The sequence below is a fragment of the Globicephala melas genome, chromosome 1 (genome assembly GCF_963455315.2).
Source record: "Globicephala melas chromosome 1, mGloMel1.2, whole genome shotgun sequence".
NCBI classification, from domain to species: Eukaryota; Metazoa; Chordata; class Mammalia; order Artiodactyla; family Delphinidae; genus Globicephala; species Globicephala melas.
Window position 1 is genome coordinate 178118088 of NC_083314.1, and position 20741 is coordinate 178138828.

Below are 20741 nucleotides of genomic sequence, written 5' to 3' on the forward strand. Positions count from 1 at the left end.
AATTCCCTCTTCCTTTTCTAGTTTCCTAAGGTGGAATCTTAGATTATTGATTTTAGATCTTTCGTCTTTTCTAATATGCATATTCAATGGTATAAATTTCCCTCTAAGCACTGTTTTCACTGCGTTCCTCAAATTTGGTAAGATGTATTGTCATTTTCATTTAGCTCAAAATATTTTTAAAATTTCTATTGAGGGACTTCCCTGGTGGTACAGTGGTTAAGACTGCACTCCCAATGCAGGGGGCCCGGGTTCCATCCCTGGTCAGGGAACTAGGTCCCACATGCATGCCGCAACTAAGAGTTCACATGCCACACCTAAGGGCCAGCGAGCCACAACTAAGGAGCCCACCTGCCACAACTAAGCCTGAGTGTAACCTAATTAATTAATTATTAAAAAATAAAAGCAAAGTGTACAATTCAATGGTTTTTAAAAAAAAAATTTCTCTTGAGATTGATTCTTTGACCCATGTCAAAGGATTTTGGAAAATGTTTTAGTCATTATTACTTCAAATATTGCTTCTTTCCCTCTCTCTCTTTCTTCTCCTTCTGGTGTTCCCATTACACATATATTACTTTTTACAGTTGTCCCACCATTCTCAGATATTCTTTAGAAGTGTGTCTTTAATCTCCAAGTATTTGGGGACTTTCCAGCTGCCTTTCCGTCATTGATTTATAGTTTAATTCCATTGTGTTCTGAAAGCAAATGTTGTATGATTTCTATTCTTTTAAACTTATTAAGGTGTGTTTTATGGCCCAGGACCTAGACCATGTTGGTGAATGTTCCATGTGCAAGTACCTTACAATAACAAAATGTTTCTAATTACTCTCTATTGTCCCTTGTATCATTGCTGTCATTCATTTCACTTACACATAAGCACATGTAATTAAATATATTATTGCTTTTATTATTTTGAATGAACTGTTATCTGTTAGATCAACTAAGAAAAGAAAAATAAGTATTTTACCTTCATTTATTCATTCTCCAAATCTCTTCCTTTCTGTATGTAGAGCTGAGTTTCTGACATGTACCATTTTCCTTCTCTCAAAAACAAACAAACAAACAAACAAAAAATCTTCTTTTAACATTTCTTACAAGGCAGGTCTACTGGCAACAAATTTCCTCATTTTTTCTTTGTCTGAGAAAGTCTTTATTTCTCCTTCACCTTTGAAGGGTAATTTCAACAGGTACAGAATTCTAGGTTGATGGGTTTTTTTCTCTTAATTCTTTAAATATTTCACTCCATTCTCCTCTTGCTTACATGGTTTCTGAGGAGAAATCAGATGTAATTCTTATCTTTGCTCCTCTATATATAGGTAAGGCATTTTTCCCCTCTTCCTTCTTTAAAGACTTTTTCCTTTATTTTTCATTTTCTGAAGTTTGAATATGATCTGTCTAGGTGTAGGTTTGTGGCATTTATCCTGCTTGGTGTTCTCTGAGCTTCTTGGAACTGTGGTTTGGTGTCTGACATTATTTGGGGGAAATTTTTGCTTCAAATATTGCTTCTTTTCCTTTCTTTCTTTCTTATCCTTCTGGTATTCCTGTTACATATGTTGGGCTGGCCAAAAGGTTCGTTTGGTTTTTTCCATAAGGAAAACCTAAACCAACTTTTTGGCCAACCCAATATGTTACATCTTTTATAGTTGTCGCACAGTTTTTAGATATTCTGTCTTTCGTTTCTTTTTCCTCTTTGCTTTTCAGTTTTGGAAGTTTCTACTGTCATATCCTCAAGCTCAGAGATTCTTTCCTCAGCTGTGTTCAGTTTCCTAATGAGCCCATCAAAGGCAATTTTCATTTCTGTTTAAGTGTTTTTGGTCTTTAGCATTTGTTCTTTATTCTCTTAGAATTTTTATCCTCTGTTTACATTATCTGTTTGTTCTTGCATGTTGTCTACTTTTTCCATTGAAACCCTTAGCATATTAGCCTTAGTTGTTTGGTTTTTTTTAATTCTCAGTCTGATAATTCCAACATTCCTGCCATATCTGACTCTGGTTCTGATGTTTATTCAGTATCTTCAACATGTAGCTTTTGTCTTTTAGTATGCCTTGTAATTTTTTGTTGAAGGGTAGACATGATGTACTGAACAGAATGAATGATGGTACATATGCTCTTAGTAATGTAGCAGTAAGGTGTGGGGGGAGAGGAAGCATTGTATAGTCCTATGATTAGGTCTCAGTATCTTAGTGAGCTTGTGCATCCAGGGCTGTGAACTTCACCAATGCTTCTCAACCCCAAATTCCCCTCCCTTCACGTTACATGGGACAAGGTGGCTGGAGAGGGCTGGGGTTGGGTATTTCCCTTCCCCAGGTATGTTAGGCTCTGATAAAATAGATTCTCTAGCAGACTCGGACCTGGCAAAATAGGTTCTCCTGAGGGCGGGCCTTGTTAAGGAAAACAGAATGCTCTGGCATATTTCAAAAGGGTTCTTTTCCCCTCCGGAAGCATGCCAGAAGCATGAGGGGAATTTTTCTCCAATATTCACTGTGAGAATCTGATAGAACTCCTGGAGACAAAACTCACAAAAGTGTGGGGGCTTCCCAGTGACAGGCGTCCCTGGAGTTTTTAACCCCCAGCCTTGTCCTCCAGCAATGAACAGTTACAGTTCAGGTTTTCCTACCTTGGCACTGGTTCCTATGGAAGTTTCTGCTCCTCGGTTTCTGCTCCAGTAAGCTGTAATCCTCTGCATGTGCCTGTATGTCTCACCAACATTTTTGAGGGGGGTGAGGGCTGGGGAAGGCAGTGGTTTTCCCAGTGTCCTCACTTCCCTGATGGATCTAAGAAGAAGGGTTGTTAATTTTCAGCTTGTCCAGGTTTGCTTTGTTGTTGCAATGGAACGACAACTTCTAAGCTCCTTACATGCCAGCCTAAAACTTCCCCATTATTATATTATACCAGATAGTGAACAAAGCTGCCCTCCTCTGGAAACAGTTGGGGGGTGCGGAACACGACCTTTGTCTTCCAGGATTGTTTACTCTACAAATGTCTTTGAAAAGACAGTCTGGATCAAAAGCTACCGGTGCCTGTTCACAAGAAGTACAGAAACATGAAAGACCCATGGAGAATCGTCTCCCAAAAATATTTCCTCATTTCCACATGGTCTTGGCTTCTGGCAAATTTTTCCATGAGTATGCCTCTCCTTCAGCCACTCCAATTAACCTGACAGAGCCTGGGAGGAGGAGGGAAATCTTTAGTTTATCTTACATAGTATTTGATTAGCAGTACTTTCTACAGGGTCCCAAGAATTAGGATCAGGCTAACATGTAGCAGATGCAGCAGGTGAAAAACTCTGATAAACCATCAGGATTTACCTTGGAAAGGCAAGTGGCTTTCTCTTAAGTTTTGTATTGATTTTTCTATTGGACCTGAAGCATAAATCCAGGTACAGCAGGATGTATTAACAACTGTGCAAACTCTGCCTCATCCCACAAGGAGGGAAACGAAAGCAATTTTATCATCTGCAATAACCCTGGGCAGGGAGTCAGGGCTTATCTGAATGTATGTTAGAGCCAAGGTGATGTTTCCTTAAACACTCGAAGACCTCATATGAGGTTTTTCACCTCTTGGGAGGTACAAGTCACTGTATTTTGGGGAGGGACACAAGTTAATATGCACCTTCCACACAAGAAGTATGGCCCCATGGGAACACACGGTGCCCCTGGAAAGAAAATATGGCTTACGATTTTGGGGTCAGCCAGGTGGGACCTACAACAGTTGTAGGGTACAGGTTGACAGTAGCTGGCTGGTCATATGCGGTAGGGTTTCCAAGTGACAGAGCAGCTTCTACTACAGCCTGAACTTGCTACAGAGCCTTCTCTTGCTCTGGTCCCCACTCAAAAAAGGCAATAGGCTATGAGGAGTTTTGTAGCTGAGCACGTTGCCTCCCCCAAATCCAGAAATGCCTAATGAGCATTGTGCATTTGTCATAGCTGGTGATACAAGGGCAGCAACTTCTCTCTTATCTTGGAGTTGAACCCCCGGAAATTTCACTAGGATGGTTGCCTCCTTGATTGTTGAGGGGTTCATGTCCCACCCCCCACTTTATTTATGTCTCACTAAGGTATTCTAAACTACATGCTTACCAGCTCCATTAAGGTTAAGTAACTCACTGGGTTCAGTGTCCATGTGCCTAGCCATTTCATGCTATGCACTATGCTCACCCCTCGACACTTTCCCCCATCTACTCTGGTCACAAACTGCTGTTGAGTCTCCTTCTACCTCCTTAATAAGATGCAACTCTGTTCTCTCTTCTCTAGCCCTCCAGCCAATATTGTCATCCCATTCCTCCATCCCTTGTTCCGTTCTAGTAGATTGTTTGGGGGTTTGTGTGTGTGTGTGTGTGTGTGTATATGTTTTTGTTTGTTTGTTTTTGCTTTTGTGGAGAGCAGAAGGGATGGGGGATTGTTGTAGCATTTTAACTAACCATTCAGTCCTTTGCAACATGTTTCCCAACTTCCTCCAGGACACTTTTTCTAAAATATAAATCTAATCATGTTGCTTCTGCGATTAAAAACATTAGTATCCCAAAGGCTTTAAGCTAAACTCTAAACTTCTTTACATGGCCTACAAAGCCTGTGCAAGCTATACTTCGCCTGATTTTTCAGACACTCTTGCCACTCCCCCATTCATGCCTCGAGTATCCCTGGGTGATCCTGGGTGAATCATCTCACTCTTGGAGCAGCTGTTTCCCCAACTGCAAAATGATGGGGTTAGACAAGGGATTAATCTTCAAAATATACAAGTAGCTCATGCAGCTCAATAACAAAAAAACAAACAACCCAATCAGAAAATGGGTGGAAGATCTAAATAGACATTTCTCCAAAGAAGACATACAGATGGCCAAAAAAAAAAAAAAAGAAAAGAAAAGATGCTCAAAATCACTAATTATTAGAAAAATGCAAATCAAACTACAATGAGGTGTCACTTCCCACCAGTTAGAATGGCCATCATCAAAAAATCTACAAACAATAAATTCTGGAGAGGTTGTGGGGAAAAGGGAATCCTCCTACACTGTTGGTGGGAATGTAAATTGGTGCAGCCACTATAGAGAACAGTATGGAGGTTCCTTAAAAAACTAAAAATAGAGCTACCATATGATCCAGCCATCCCATTCCTGGTCATATACCCAGAGAAAACCATATTTGAAAAGAGACATGCACCTCAATGTTCATTGCAGCCCTGTTTACAATAGCCAGGACATGGAAGCAAGCTAAATGTCCATCAACAGAGGAATGGATAAGGAAGATGTTGTACATATATACAATGGAATATTACTCAGCCATAAAAAGAATGAAATAATGCCATTTGCAGCAACATGGATGGACCTAGAGATTATCATACTGAGTGAAGTAAGTCAGACAGAGAAGAACAAATATCATATGATATTGTATGTGGAATCCAAAAAAATGCTACAAAAGAACTTACCTACAAAACAGAAATAGAGTCACAGATATAGAAAACAATCTTATGGTTACCAGGGTGGAGAGGAGGGGAGGGATAAATTGGGAGATTGGGACTGACATAGACACACAACTATATATAAAATCGATAACTATTAAGGACCAACTGTATAAAACAGGGAACTCTACTCAATACTCTGTAATGGCCTATATGGGAAGAATATGAAAAAGAGTGGATATATTTATATGTATAACTGATTCACTTTGCTGTACAGCAGAAAGTAACACAACATTGTAAATCAACTATTTTACAATAAAAAAATTTTTTTAATGATCGGTTAGACTAGAAGAGCCCTATGTCTTTGCTCAGCCCTTAAAAAACATCAATAATCTTGACTTTTTACTTAACAAATCTTCTATTGTGGTACATTTAGCTGTCCAGATACTTTGTGTGTCCACAATTTCCTATAAGTGTTCCTGGATGTAATTTTTAGGTAGATCCTTGAAGGCAGAAAATGTCTTCAGAAGATTTTATTGTACTTGAGGCTAATAAAGACTTGCAAAAGAAAAAAGAAGACAAGTGGCGTGATTTCCTTCTCCTGATTGGACCCTGAGTAATGCAAGAGCATAGAGTTTATCATAAAAATAGACTGGGAAGAGACTAGAGGAAGGTCCAGATTCCTGCCCCCTGGGGAAACCAGATGATGGTGATGTGACGGGAGTTAGGACTGGGGAGAGACGAGAGGACCTCTCCTGGGGGACCTTATGGGGAAGAGCCTCAATGCACAGCCCATAACTACCATCACTAGCTCCAGAAAGTCAAGCCAATGTATTTCTCAGGCAGCGAAGTTGTGTTGACTGTTCTTCCCGTCCCCTGCTGGAGACACCTTATGTGGTGGACAGACTCTACAGTGGCCCCCAAGATCTCCACCCCCTGGTGTTCACATGCTTGTGTGATCCCCTTGTGCGGGCAAGACCTGGGATTTGCTTCTAACTAACAGAATAAGGCAAAGGTGTTGGCATATATGTGATTACATTTGTGATTAAATTACTTTAGATTTTAGTGGCTAGCTTGCTTAAGTCTTTCTCCCTTGCTCACTTTAAGGAAGAAAGCAGCCATGTGGGGAAAAATCACATGCAAAAAATTGTGAGTGGCTTCTAGGAGCCAATAGAGGCCTCTGGCCAACAGCTAGCAAGGAACTGAAGCTCTCCATCTACAACTCCAAGAAACTGAATTCTGCAAACAACCCGACTGAGCTTGGAAGTAGATCCCTCCCCAGTCGAGCCTCAGATGAAACCACAGTCCCAACACCTTGATGGCAGCTAAGCTATTCTCAGACTCCTGACCCACAGAAACTGTGAGATAATCAATGTGTGTTGCTTTAAGCCACTAAGTTCATGGTAGTGTTGTTACACAGCAATAGATAATTAACAAACTTTTCCATCAAAGCTGCTTGCATATAACACATGGATCATGATGCCTGTCCATGCTCCCAGGATCCCAGTCCAAACTGCTTATGTAGATATCTGTCCCCTCTGCAAGGATCCAAGACTCCCTCCTCCATCAGTCATAGGTGAGGTCCTTGGCACCAAGAGATGCTATGGTTGCAGAGAAGAGGGATTCTCCAACTTTAGCACTTGGGTGGGACTAGGCAGCAGAGAGGCCCAGTGTTACTACAAATGTACCTAGCAAACACAGGCCCAATGCAAAAGCTAATGTGGACTGCCCCCAGCATGCAATACAATTATTCTCTTCCTTTTCTCTGTGAGCAGAGAGAGTGGTGTGGGCTAAGTGAAGGCAAGGTTCTTTGTAAAAGTGGGACCAATATATAAGTGCACCAAGGAAAGCTGACACCTTACTGCTTTAGGGAATGCAGTTTCCGTATCCCAGATGGCACCCAGAGATTCCCAAGACAGCCTTGGCTCTGAGACCCTGCCTCTTGGTAACCAGTGATCTAATTTTGGCATTCAGATTAAAGACTTAAGCCCAGGAAAAGTCCCCAGCCCCCAGAGCCCACCCTTTTCCTCACCGCCTTCCTCTTGCTTCTTCTTGCATCTCCCTTTCCAGTGATCTCCTCCAAAACTTCCCTTTAGTCCAGCCCAAATGCAGCTATACTGAGGGCAGAGATCCACTGCAGCAGCATTTCTCAGGCCAACTGGAACCAATCTGTTACCAATCTGCAGGAATTTGGCTGGTGACCTTTGGCCCCAGGAACAATTGGGTGCCCCCTCCTCCAACAGACACCTGACCCCAAGCAATGCTTCAGCATTATGGGTATATACCCACGACGGACCGTATGGCCAGCTGTTGGCATTCATTCTGCAGAGGCCTTGTGTGTTAGAGCTTTGAGAAATTTTAAAGGCATTGTTTTCTCCATTGACTATTTATTTCACCCGAATGAGAATGTTAGAGAATGTTGCTAGATCCAGAATTGAACACTGTTGGCACTGAAAGGAAACAGACACAGTTTGGATTTTCTCAAACACTAGGCAAGACTATTCTTAGCTTACTTCTCATCCTTCCCCTGCAGGGTAAGCCCTGACTTAGCATCTCCTTAATCAATAAAATACAATTCATCAAAGGACTCAGCACGTAGCAGAGACCATACTTGCTATGCCCTACTCAGGGCCCCAGGGTTACAGTGTGCTCTTTATACAACTGACTATAGCATTCACAATTTTCAGGGAGCATGGGAAAGAGAAAGGCTTCCAATCACATAATATCAGAGATCCGTGAAAGCCATCCTCCACGTGGTACCATGTCACGGGGACCCCCTGGTCCTCCAAGCACTTCTTATAGAGCAAGATGTCATCACGGAGGATGTCATACAGCTCACCAGGAAGGCTTCGGGAAGCTGGGCAATGGTCTCTTCATCCTTTATGAGGGGTGTATGTTCCACATCCAACAAGGGATTGTTTTCTAGATAGGCAGCCTCATTGAAAGGGGCAGGAAACATGGGTTGGTAGTCTGTCTTCTTGAAACTCCTGGATACGTTGTCCGCGCTGACCCACTTCCGGTACTTCTTCCAGACTTCCGGGGGAATGAAAGCACCACTCAAGATGGCATCCCACCAGAGAAGTCGATAAACACGTATTTAAACACGCATCATGAACCAGGTGAGGAACTGGACGTGTTGGTTCTGCGGAAAGGATGGCAGCCGAAAATTAATGAGTTGGACGATGAGATAAATCAGGACCTGGGCCCTGATCCGAGGAAGACCGGATCTGCCCACCAAGGTCTGAGAGGTCAAGGTCGCAATCCCTGCCCCAGCACTGTCTCCGCAGATCACACCGCAGACCTGCCGGAAGGAAGCAGAAATGCCCATGCCTCCTTGGACTCTCTCTTGCCCATCCACCACAGGGGTGAAGGCTCTGCAGAACCAAACAGTTGAAAGGTTGATCTCCAGGAGCTTACTTTAGAAACCCCATTATGTCTTGATGAGGAATCAGGGGGCACCCAGCTCCTGACCATTTCCCCCGTACAGTGCTCTCGGGGCATTTCCTCACAGGCACCATCCACCTGCAGCCTCCTGGCAGCGTGCAGAACCTTACCTGCCTTTCTTCCTCCACCAGCCTGTCGATCAAAACCAGTCTGGCCTGCGTGCTAGGTCTTTTCAACTATCTAGAATAACAATATCCTCAACAATTTCCTACAGGGTATTAACAGAGGTGCTTATTAACACCTTTATGTGTTGAAGAGATGTTTTTATTATCACCCTTCAGAGATGTAGAGTCTGGCGGAAACTCTGATGGTGGAATTTCAGACACAAGGCTCGGCCGGCTGGGAGGTACGTTGATGGATACTGGCAAGATGCTGTCTTCCTCAGTCTCATCAAGAAAACCAGAGATGCTAAGGAAGTTACATTAAGTAAGTTGTATGAGGGGGCTTGTTCTAGAGGTTGAACCTAAAAGGGCAGTTTTTAGTTCCTCTCACTTGCCTTCTCTAAACTGTTTCCCTGTGAATTGCTGTAATCTGTTGGATTAAGAACCGGAATTCTAGTGAGTGGTACCCACGGCCCCCTCCATCCACTAAAAAGCTCCCCCTCTTCTCTTTTCAAAGAACCTCAGGTGCCCTGAGTCATGGTTTTCTTGAGACGCTCCCAACACTGGTCCCTGCATGGCCAGCAGTTAATTTGTTAGCTAGTTAGTTCATAAGTCCATTAGGTATTAGGGGTTTTTTAATATTAATAATATTAATATTTATTAGTTCCCAAAGACACGTTTAAACATTAATTAATTCGAGTTTTTTGTTCAGTTATTTCAAATAACATTAAAGGAAAGCTAAAAAGTTATTTTTTAAGTCAAAATGGCCCCAAGCTAAAAAAAAAAAAAAAAAAGCCTAGAAACAAATATTTTAAAGTTTGTCCCAGGCCTAATTGAAACCGTGCACCTCAGACTGGGACTTGAACCCATGTGCCGGGACTCGAACCCAGCCTAAACCCAGACTGGGACTTGAAGGTATTAGTTTCAACAATGCAAGAAGCACCTGCAGCATCATCACCCCAAACCACAGCCAGGACCTTGACCGGAACCTTCAGCCAAGCCCTTAATACCCCCACCACCATCCCACCTCGCTGCCTTCCCAGTCTGAGAGAACAGTTACCTTGAATCCCGTATCCATCGCTCCTTTTCTTTCCTTTTTACATAGTTCCATTGTATCTATGTATATTCCTTAAAAGTATTATTATGATTTTAATTGTTTTTAGTTTTGTAGACAAAGTATCTGGCTTTATGTAATTTTTTGAAAAATTTTTCACTGAATTTTATACTGTCAATATTCATCCACAGTATGGTATGCCTTACTTGAACAGCTATGTCATATCCCATAACGCCTGTGCAATATAACACTGACTATCACAGTTGATTCATGCACTCCCCGTCAAGGGGCATTTGGGTTGTTTCGGGTCTGGGCTGTTTTGAACGATGCTGCGCCTGTCTCCGTGGATGCATGTGCAAGAGTGTCTCTCGGGGCCTAGGACCTCCTCTCCCTCTGTTCTGCAAATCATCCAAGGCCTTTCCCCTTCCTTCTGTCACCCAGGTAACACCCACCGACTTTCTCCAACAATTCACCCAACCGACAGCAGCACAGAGTCGGTCTCCTGGGATAGAAAACCACACAGGGTGCGGTACATGTCTGCAAGACAAAACCGACACATCAGCAGCCACCTGTAGGGAGGTCGGTGCCCCACGGGGCCCAGCACTGCTCCCCAGCCCCCAAGAAGAGCTACCAACAGTGCTGGCACTGAGTGTGACATCTTCCCTTTCTTCCTATTCTTGGCTCCTGTGAAGTGACTCTGGCCACCTCTGCCGGGACAACACAAAAAGCCAAGTCAGACGCCTGAGTCCACCCCGATCTCCTGAATATCGGGGCTCAGATGTGCCTTGGGGCTCCCCAGCTGCAACGTTTTCTTTTACAGTAGAGGAAACTGTGGACCTAGAAGCCTTGGTGATTTGAAACCAACAAAGCCAAGATAAGGGAAGGTGGGCGTGTCTGCCCTGAAATATGAACAATAATTATATATATGTATAGATGTTATTAAGAAGTAAGCAGTGGTCGCATGGGCCATTTCTATGAGTCAAGCAGTATGTCTGAGGTTCTCAGAGAGCAGCCTGATCATTAATGCATCGACCACACGGGCACAGTGCCAGACACAGAATCTGTACCAAATGAACCACGTCTGACTCAGCAGTTCTCAACCCTGGCTGTTTATAGAAGTACAGGGCGGGGGGTGGGGGGTGGGGTTACACACTCTGATGCCCAGGCTGAGCCCCAGACCAACCAAATCAGAATCTCTAGGGTGGGAGCACAGGCGACAGGATTTCTCAAATCCCACCAGGCAATTCCAGTGTCAGGGGAGGTGGTGATTGACCATCTGGCAGAGAAAAGCAACAATGGGGCGGGTACATGCTTTGTTAACACGGTTTGGGGAGGTGACAGAAGAAGGGTCAAAACGATTCAGAGTGGGCAGCTCCTAAGGAGGTCTCAGACCTGGCTTAAGTCATCTGGGAGCTTTTGTAAAATACGGATGCTGGATCCCATCCCCAGAGACTGACAGTCGGCCTGGGGTAGGATCTGGGTGTGACTGACTCTCAAGCCCCCGGGTGATTCTAAAGTATACGCAGCCAGAGTGGAGACGACTGCTAGCCACGACCTGGTCCTGCCGACCTTCCCCACTTCAGCCCCCCACTCTGTGGTCCTGACATTCTTCTTTCTCTTGAGCACCCAAGGTTTTGCACTTGCTCTCCCTTAACAGGGCAGGGACTAGGGCGAGGCAAGCAAGGCACGCGCCTTGGGCGCAAAATTAAGGGAGCGTCCAAACACTCATTATCCAAGATAAATAATAGTTTGGTGCAATATTTTAAGGAATCAAATTAATGCCAGAAACGTCCGTGATGAACAACATATCGAAATTTTAAATAGAATCCTCCTTTGCTTTTGCACGACTTACCCAGCTCTCTTGCATCCTGCTTTTATATAAACGTTGGTATGTTGTTCATCTTAGTTTTCTGCATCAATGCTGATATTTTTAATATTGCATAAAAATATATTTATCTGGATCACTGTGGTTTGGGGTGCCCCTTTAAACATGGAGGCCGCGGAGGGTGCCTCACCTGCCTCACCCCATTCCCATAAGGCTTGGAGCTCTCTTTCCTGGCCCCTGTAGGGCCGGCTCATTCTCATCAGTTGATCCTGGGCTCAAACTTTGCCTTCTTGGAGAGGCTTCCTCTGATAGGAAAAATTAAATCCGCTCCCTGAGTCATTCTCTACTCCATCGCTCTGTGCTACCACGATGTGAAATTAGCCTACTCATTTGTTTCACTGTCCAGCCCCCTCATTTGAGTGGGCTCCAATGAGGACCTTTCTTGTTCTCCACAGTGTCCCCCGTGCCTCAAAGAGGGTCTGACACAAAGTAGGTGCTCAGTAAACATTTGCTGAGTGAGCCCCAGTTTTACTTTTGGAAATAACGTCATCCCTCCACAGAGGAAGGGGTACAGACCCAGCCAATGAATGAGGGTGCTCCCCGGGGTCTCTGAAAGGGAAGAGTGATCCTGGACAAGGGTGAGGCCAGTAGATGGGAGATGATTCATAATTAACTTCTGAAAAGGGGAGAGCTTCAGGGCAGCAAATTCAGATGTTGTATTTTCACCACCAGGTGGCGGTACACCCTAATCTCAGGGAACATGTAATGCAAACAGCCCACCTCTTCACACGGGCAAATTTTCTCCTGTGCGGAAATAGAGACACAGCCGTAGAGAACAAACTTATAGTTACCAAGGGGGAAGGGGAGGGTGGAACAAACTGGGAGACCGGGATTGACATATTACATTACTATGTATGAAATAGATAACTAATGAGAACCTACTGTATAGCACAGGGAACTCTACTCAATGCTCTGTGGTGACCTGAATGGGAAGGAAATCTAAAAGAGTGGATATATGTATACGTATTTCTGAGTCACTTTGCTGTACAGCAAGAAACTATCACAACATCGTAAATCAACTATACTCCAATAAAAATTAATTAAAAAATTTTTTTCTCCTGTGTGGCCATCCCTCCATCCATCCATTTGTTTGTTGGTTCATGAAATATCCTTTCACCCAGTTATTTGCCCATCCATCCATCTATATATTCATGCACTCAAACATCCATTCAAAAAATAAAACCACAGGCCTGGCCCTGAGGATCCTGTAGCAAGCAAAATAGAAGACTTTCTCGCACTCTTGGAATTTCCACTTTTAGTTGGGGAAGGCAGACGGTAAATAAGGAAACACCCGGAGGAATGAGATAAGTTCAGATTGCGACAAGTGCCATGAAGAAAACTTTAAAGGATGATGTCAGGGATGGAGGTGGGGGGCGGGCATAGGGTAGGGCACTAGAGTGGGCAGGGAGAGTTCTTTAGATAAGACGTCCAGGGAGCCCACTCTGCAGAGAGACATTTGAGATCAGACTGGAAGAATGAAGAAGGGGCCACCCGTCCTGCAAAGCAGCGGTGAGGGGAGACACAACTTTGCAGGACTCGGGAACAGCAAGTGTAGGAGATTCAGGGTGAGAAGGAGCCTGGTGTGTCCAAAGCCCAGAGGAACAGGCAGCATGGCTGCAGCAGAGCGAATCGCTGTGGGAGGTGGGAGACCCGGGTGACCAGGTCGGAGAGGTCTGCAGGGCCAGCACCAGCTGTGGGGAGGAGTTGGGATTTCACCTGAAGACCCTGTAAAGCCACAGGAAGTGTTCACTGCGAGACTGACAAGTTCCGACTCGTATTTTTAAGGGTTCTTTCTGGCTGCTGGGTGAGGATTAGACTGTGAGGGGTGACATGGGGAGAGCAGTTACCGGGATGTAGGGATAAAGGGATGCGGGCAGGAGAAGGTGGCTTCGGACCACAGGGGTCTTGCAGAGCCGGAGAGAAACACACGGGTTTTGGAAATACTGTGGGGTGAGAACAGACAGGACTGGTCAATGGCTGGTGAGTGGTGAGGGAGCGGAGAAGAGTCAACACTGCAGGGCCATAAACACCAAACGCCACCCCACTCCAGCCCTGGCCACTTCACCACCCTCTCCTTGACCAAGAGTATCATAGTATAAAAAAGAACGTTTTCACACCATCTGCTGACTTGAGCCCAAAGCCCTTAGTCAGGGCTCCCTATAAAAACCTCCAGCTGCTGATTCCTTGGAGGGACTCCAACAAGGTTCCCATGGGAGGGGTGGGTAGAGCTTTGCATGAAGATGAGGCTCTTCCTTCACAAAGCCTCCAAGGACCATCTTACCCAGGCTCCCTAATATGGTGCCCCCTCCGTGGAAGAAGATGATGCCTCGCCGCGGGCTGGGGGCGGCCACCTCGGGCTGGAACAGCCTCATGGGTATGGTTCCAAAACGCAGGTTGGTTACCACAAGCCCAGGGTCCTTCTTGATTCTCACGCGGTTGTGCAAAAACTGAATAAATCTGGGCATGGAGCAAATCCTCAATTTCTCAAGTATATTCCCCTGTTAGAGGTAAGAGAAAGAGCGGGAGATATTAGGAGAGGTTAGGATCCACCTGGATGGTGGATGACTCCTGCCCCTTGTAACTGCTGGGATGTTTTTGCAGTTTCTTATCTGCCTCAAAGCCGTGAACCTAGGGCTCATCAGGCTCTAGGGTGTGTCCAGGTAAAGCATTGGGCTTTCAGAATCTCCTCCCAAAAGCTCTTGGTTGAATAGTGGTATGAATTTGCCAAAGAGCTAGCCCACGTTTGGGCTGAGTGGTTGGGCATTGAACTGATCAAAGCCAATGTCCAAGGCAGCTGGCTGGCAACCTTGCTCTCTTTGGCTCCCAGCCTAAGACGGCAAAGACGGTCCATCACCTGGGTCAACACCATCATTGCCTCTCTGGGTTATGACAGACCCTTAGGTCTCATTTGTGTTCAACAGGAAAGAGTCATGGGATCAATTAAGGATGTCTGCCATGGGCTCAGGGGGAAGGGGCAATGGCACAAAGGCTATATATTTGTCAAATGTGAAAAGAAGTCCATTGTTTTTAAATTAATATGGTCACTCTAGTTATAAACAAGCAAAATATCTGAATATTTCATGAAATATAGTTACATGGTATCATATCTCATGTACTAAATGCATTTCAGCCATAATGGATCATCTCTTCCATGGACCTCGCATGGAATAGGTGTCTTTGTCATAAAGAAAACAGCACGGGATAATTGTGAACATAGTAAGAACAGCTGACACTTATTAGTCTCCTACAACATGCCAATACTGGTCCAAGCGATTTGGATTATTAACTGGCTTAAACTACTCAGAGACCCTCTTAAGTCAAACACAATTATAAGCTCCATTTCACAGATGGGAAAAGTGAGGCATGCCAAGGTCAAGTGCCTTGCCTGTCAACAAGTAAGATGTAGAACTAAACTAGAAAGAGCTTGGGTTCTTAAGTCCAGCAGATTTGGATTCAAGACTTAGCTCTACTACCACCGACTCACTGAAAGATCTTGAGCATTACCTTCTCTGAGCTTCCGTTTTCCTCATTTTCTAAAATAGAAGAATGGAGTCTACAGTCCCTGAGGATGAAGCTTGGGAATTAGATGCAACCACCCATATGGAGTGTGTCACTGGTGGGTCCTGGTAAGTGTGAGCTCATACTGGGTCCTGCCCCAGGTTTATGGGATGACCCAGTGCATTCATTCCGTGGAGACGACCCCACCCCCGTCCCCACTGCCCCATTGCCAAGGCTTAGGCTTCTTAAAAGGGAACTCCCAACAAAATCCCTATTTCCCGGCCTGAGGCAGGAGCAAGGTGCCCAACGCGGTGGAGATGACCTACTTTCCCCACCACTTAGCCCACATCTGAGGAATCCATTTCCAGCATCCAGAAGAGCAAATGTTTCAGGGATTTTGAACGATGCAATGTGGTGATAAATGTCTCTTAGCGCGACATTCTAAAAGGTCACTAGATATAGCCAGGAAGTTAGATTTGGTTTGTTTTTTCCCACAGTGAGTCCACATTTGCCAGAGCTGGTAATTTAGGACAGAGGCAAATAAGGAAGATTGATTATTATATATTATTATATAATGTTATAAATACATATTATTTATATATAAATATTATAAATATATTGTATGTATAAATATTATATTTCTATATTATTTGCAAAATGTTATAATGTGCATATATAAGTATTATAAATATAATTTTTTGATATTATTTATAAGAATGTATTAGCAGTAGTATAAAGGGGACCATCACTAGTTTAGGAACGCCTGAGATCCAGAACTTTAGATGGATGTTGAAACTCTTTCACAAAATATTCTAGCAGAGTTTGCCCTTTAAAATAAAATCTAGGGACTTCCCTGGCTGTCCAGTGGTTAAGACTCCACGCTTCCAACTCAGGGGGTGCGAGTTCAATCCCTGGTCAGGGAACTAAGATCCTACACACCCTGGGAAGAGGTCAAAAAATGAAACAAAAACAAAAACTAAAATAAAATCTATAGCATTTGTTATATTAGTCATTATATCTTTTAGTAAGGCTGAAATCACTCATCACAGCTTTTAAATCAATAATGATTTTAGGAAATGCTGTGTCTTTGCCTTCAGAGATTTGATATATATACTAATAATAATCTATTTTTGTGGAGTCCTTTCTAAGTGTACCTTGCACCTTAAATGCATTTCTCATTCAATCCCCACCTCACACCTATAAAAAGCGTCTCTTGCTGTCCGCATTTCTCAGAGCAGAAAACAGAGACTCAAAGACATTAGTCTACAAAACTAGCAAGTGAAGATTCAGGTCTCAGACCCAGGGTTTTCTGATACCAAACCTAGACACCTGATTTCTAGGCCATAGAAGCTTTTAGGTTTTGTCTCCTTCTCCTTAAAATTCTTATCCTTCCTGTACTTATCTGTCTCCTGGAACCAAGTGACCACTTGGATATCATCATCCTCATCATAGTCACCTTGTGATGAGCCGTCTGTCCTAGGAGGGTTCAGTGCTGGGGGGACGAGGATGGGACATCATGAGCTGAATTCACCCTCCATGGCCCATCTCAGAGGGTCCCGTGAGCAGCTGTCATCAGAGATGCTTGGCTTGTGGGCTACTCTTGAGGAGAAACACTGAAGGTTGGAAAGGTCTCGGGTTTTCTGGGCCACCTGGACATCTGAGGCCCTCATTTTCAGCCCTAGGGCCTCAAACTAGCCTATAATTCCATAAGGATTGCAGCCACTGGCTTGAGACAGCCTGACCTCCAGCAAAGTGCGTGACCAGGATTAATAAGAGAGATCCTAGTACCACATCCTCAGCCTGTCTCCTTGGGGCAGTGACGTTCATGTAATTATGACGTAGACTTGTTCATTTCTCGGAAAGTCATCCGTTTCCCTGGTGAAACATTCCAGCAGCACAGAAATATATTTTACTTATTTACCCAATATCACCAAACAAATGAGCCCTTATCACCTGTCATCTTGATCCTCTTACCAACCTGATGGAAGCAATGCAATTGTTCCCCCTTTGCAGATGAGGAAACCAAGACACAGAGAGGTGAAGTAAATTGCCCAAGATCACACAGCCAGGGAGCGGCTGTCAGAGCTGAGCGTGGCCTCCTCACCTCCTTCAACAGTTGTTCTCCCCACAGGTCATCATTGTGAACTGTCTGGCTGCCATCAGGTCTCCACCCAGGGTTGGGACATTGGGATTAAATCAAGTTGCCTGCCTCTTAGTGCCAAACTGTTTCCAAATCTGCTGTTCTAGGCATGCACCGTTCTACCCCAAATCCCAAACCCCTGTTCAGAGCCTGGCTGGTGTGGCCACTCTGAAATGCTGGGTGAATTCCCTGGTGGATTGATCAGCAAATGGTAAGTAAGCACCTGCTAGGTGCCAGGCCCTGGGCTTGGGGCTAGGCTTGCAGAGATGCATAAGGTGGTCCCTGCCTTCCAGGTGCTTGCAATCTAAGCAGCAGAGAAACGCCTGTGTGCCATGAGGGGGAAGACACTGTGGCTGAAGCAAGTTCATTCTGTCAGGCTATAAGCCTTTTCAGGGCAGAGGCTGGGTCTGGAATCGTTTGGGAATCCTCAGAAATGAGCCTGGTGATCGGCACTCAGTAAATATTTGCTGTTGAAGAAAGGAAAGGAGGCGGGGGGCAGGTGAGATGAAGGACAAGAAGAAGGAGAGAAACAGAATCGCAGGCACAAGAGAGAGGACTGTCATCCGTCCCTCAGCGTCCATGAAGGACTGGCTCCAGGACCGCCATGACACCAACATTTTCATTGCTCAATCTCTTACAGTCGACCCCTATCCATGGATGCAGGACCCGTGGACATGGAGGGCCCACTTTACAGCAAGGTCTGTCTTTCTTGGGGGAGTCTGAAGAGAGAGAGGGAAGGCAAATGAAAGATGGAAAGGAGGGGCAAGGCAGAGAGAGAGAGAGAGAGAGAGTGCCCCAACCCATGCCAGGGCCTGAGTGCAAACTCACCAAAGTGACCATGTAGAGGAACGTGCAGTGCAGAAATCGGAACTTGGCAGGATGTTGCCGAGTAGAGGGGACACCTGTGGTGAGGAAGTGCTCAAAGCCAGCCCAGACAAAGACCCCAGGAGAAAGGTGCGCAGTGCAGCTAGAAGCACAGCCACGGGACAACCATGTTCCCGAGCCCGTGAGGAGTTTAGGAACTTCTGTCAGCGGGACTTGAGCTGGTTATATCGGCTGTCTCCTCCCTCCCACTCTTTTTTTTTTTTTTAACATCTTTATTGGAGTATAATTGCTTGACAGTGTTGTGTTCATTTCTGCTGTATAACAAAGTGAATCAGCTATATGCATACGTATATCCCCATACCCCCTACCTCTTGCGTCTCCCTCCCACCCTCCCTTTCCCGCCCCTCTAGGTGGTCACAAAGCACCGAGCTGATCTCCCTGTGCTACGCGGCTGCTTCCCACTAGCTATCTATTTTCCATTTGGTAGCCTCCCACTCTTTTTGGATTAATTTTGACCGGTGACCTGACCTGGCTTCTTAAACATAAACACAACACGACCAGTGGGAGCCGGAGGGACCTACTTCCTTAAGGAATACAGGGACCAGGGGGAGTCTTGGGAGATAGGCTTCCCAAAGGCTCAGCAGAGATCAGGCTCAAACAGAACCCGCAGCTGGGCACCAAGGGAGAGGTCTCATGCGAGCTGCACAGGAGTCTTTGGCCTGATGTTTCAAGTGTAAAATAGGAGACACCCGGCCAGGCTTCCTCCTGTGCACCTGGTCGAGGTGGGCAAAGGGCCTCTTATTCCAGTCAGCTGTCCTGACCCGCCTCTGATGCTCCAGTCCCCCTGGGGAGCGGCAGCGGAGCCCAGGGTTAACAGGACCCACTCGGAAGCGAGCCCACCTGGGTTGAATCCTGCCTTTTCCACTTACTGGCTCTGTTGTCTTAGGTAAGCTATGTCTGTTCTCTGCATGTCCATTTCCTCTCCTGTAAGAAGGAGATAGTTAGAGAACCTAACTGAGGAATGGTGAATAGCGCTGCAATGAACCTGGGTGTGTAAACATCCTCTCACTTTTCAAGTCAATTTTGCTGAGCTATAATAAAGAAATACATGCATACATGTGCATATGTAAAAGTGCTTAAATCATAAGGATAAGCTTGAGGCATTTTCACAAAACAAAAACACCCAAGTGACCAGCACCCAAACCAGGAGAAATAGCATCTTCTCCACATCACCACCGCCCCCTCCCCCATTTAATACATCCACCAGAGGTAACCACAATCCTTCCTTTAACAGCCAAGACTCATTTGGCTGGTTTCTGAATTTTATGCAAATGGAATCATGCAGAGAGGGCTCCTTTATGTCTGGCTTCTTTCACTGAACACTGTCGTATGTATCTTCCGTGGTGTATGTATCGGTTCATTCATTCTTATTCTGGTATCGCATTCCATTGTATGAATATACCACAACTTTTGTGGTATATTGGGTATATTTGTGGTATATTTGTCCTTCTGCTGCTGAAGGACATTTGAGTTTTTGCCAGTTATCACTGCATTGCCTCTTAGCTCCAAACTCGTAATTTTTGCCTGCTCTGTGAAAATGGGCTGGAACCTTTCAACGTCTTTCCTTTGTCCACTGGCACCAAAGCATTGTCAAGAAAGAGTAGTGGAGGGATTTCCCTGGTGGCACAGTGGTTGAGAATCCGCCTGCCAATGCAGGGGACACGGGTTTGATCCCTGGTCCGAGAACATCACACATGCCGTGGAGCAACTAAGCGCCACAGCTACTGAGCCTGCTCTCTAGAGCCCGTGAGCCATGACTACTGAAGCCCGCGCGCCTAGAGCCCGTGCTCCGCAACAAGAAAAGCCACCGCAGTGAGAAGCCCGCGCACTGCAACAAAGAGTAGCCCCCGCTCACCGCAACTAGAGAAAGCCCAAGTGCAGCAAGGAAGACCCAACGCAGCCAAAAATAAATAAGCTAATTAATTAATTTTTTAAAAAAAGAGGGCTTCCCTGGTGGCACAGTGGTTGAGAGTCCGCCTGCCGATGCAGGGCAAACGGGTTTGTGCCCCGGTCCGGGAGGATCCCGCATGCCGCGGAGCGGCTGGGCCCGTGAGCCATGGCCGCTGAGCCTGTGCGTCCAGAGCCTGTGCTCCGCAACGGGAGAGGCCACAGCAGTGAGAGACCCGTGTACCAAAAAAAAAAAAAAGTAAGAGTACTGGAAAGACATCTCAGGAGAGAAGGGCTCTGCTTCCTGGTTCCAGGTACTCACAGGGCAGGATCCTGCAGACCACATGGCTTTGCCAGCACCCAGCTTCTGCACCGTGTGAGGAAAAGTGCAACAGAAGGAATTATTAACCATAACAGGGATTCACAAGAGAAGAAGCAAGAAGTAAAGAAAGCTCA

General features: G+C 45.2%; 2 protein-coding genes across 2 annotated transcripts in view; both read right to left on the minus strand.

Annotated features, from left to right (window-relative positions):
• Positions 1 to 8030: 8030 nt before the first annotated feature.
• On the minus strand, positions 8031 to 8719 carry LOC138842640 (arylacetamide deacetylase-like 4). Its single transcript, XM_070045371.1, is given in 2 exon segments — positions 8031 to 8221; positions 8224 to 8719. Coding segments are annotated over 2 exon segments (687 nt in total).
• Positions 8720 to 10459: 1740 nt separating this feature from the next.
• The window catches only part of LOC115867191 (arylacetamide deacetylase-like 4), a 36494-nt gene continuing 26212 nt past the window's right edge, over positions 10460 to 20741 (minus strand). Inside the window, exons 3-5 of the mRNA XM_030883277.2 lie at positions 18342 to 18480; positions 14157 to 14373; positions 10460 to 10527 (exon numbers count right to left, since the gene is read on the minus strand). Coding sequence (XP_030739137.2) covers positions 10460 to 10527; positions 14157 to 14373; positions 18342 to 18480 — 424 coding nt within the window. The remainder of the gene's footprint in view (positions 10528 to 14156; positions 14374 to 18341; positions 18481 to 20741) is intronic.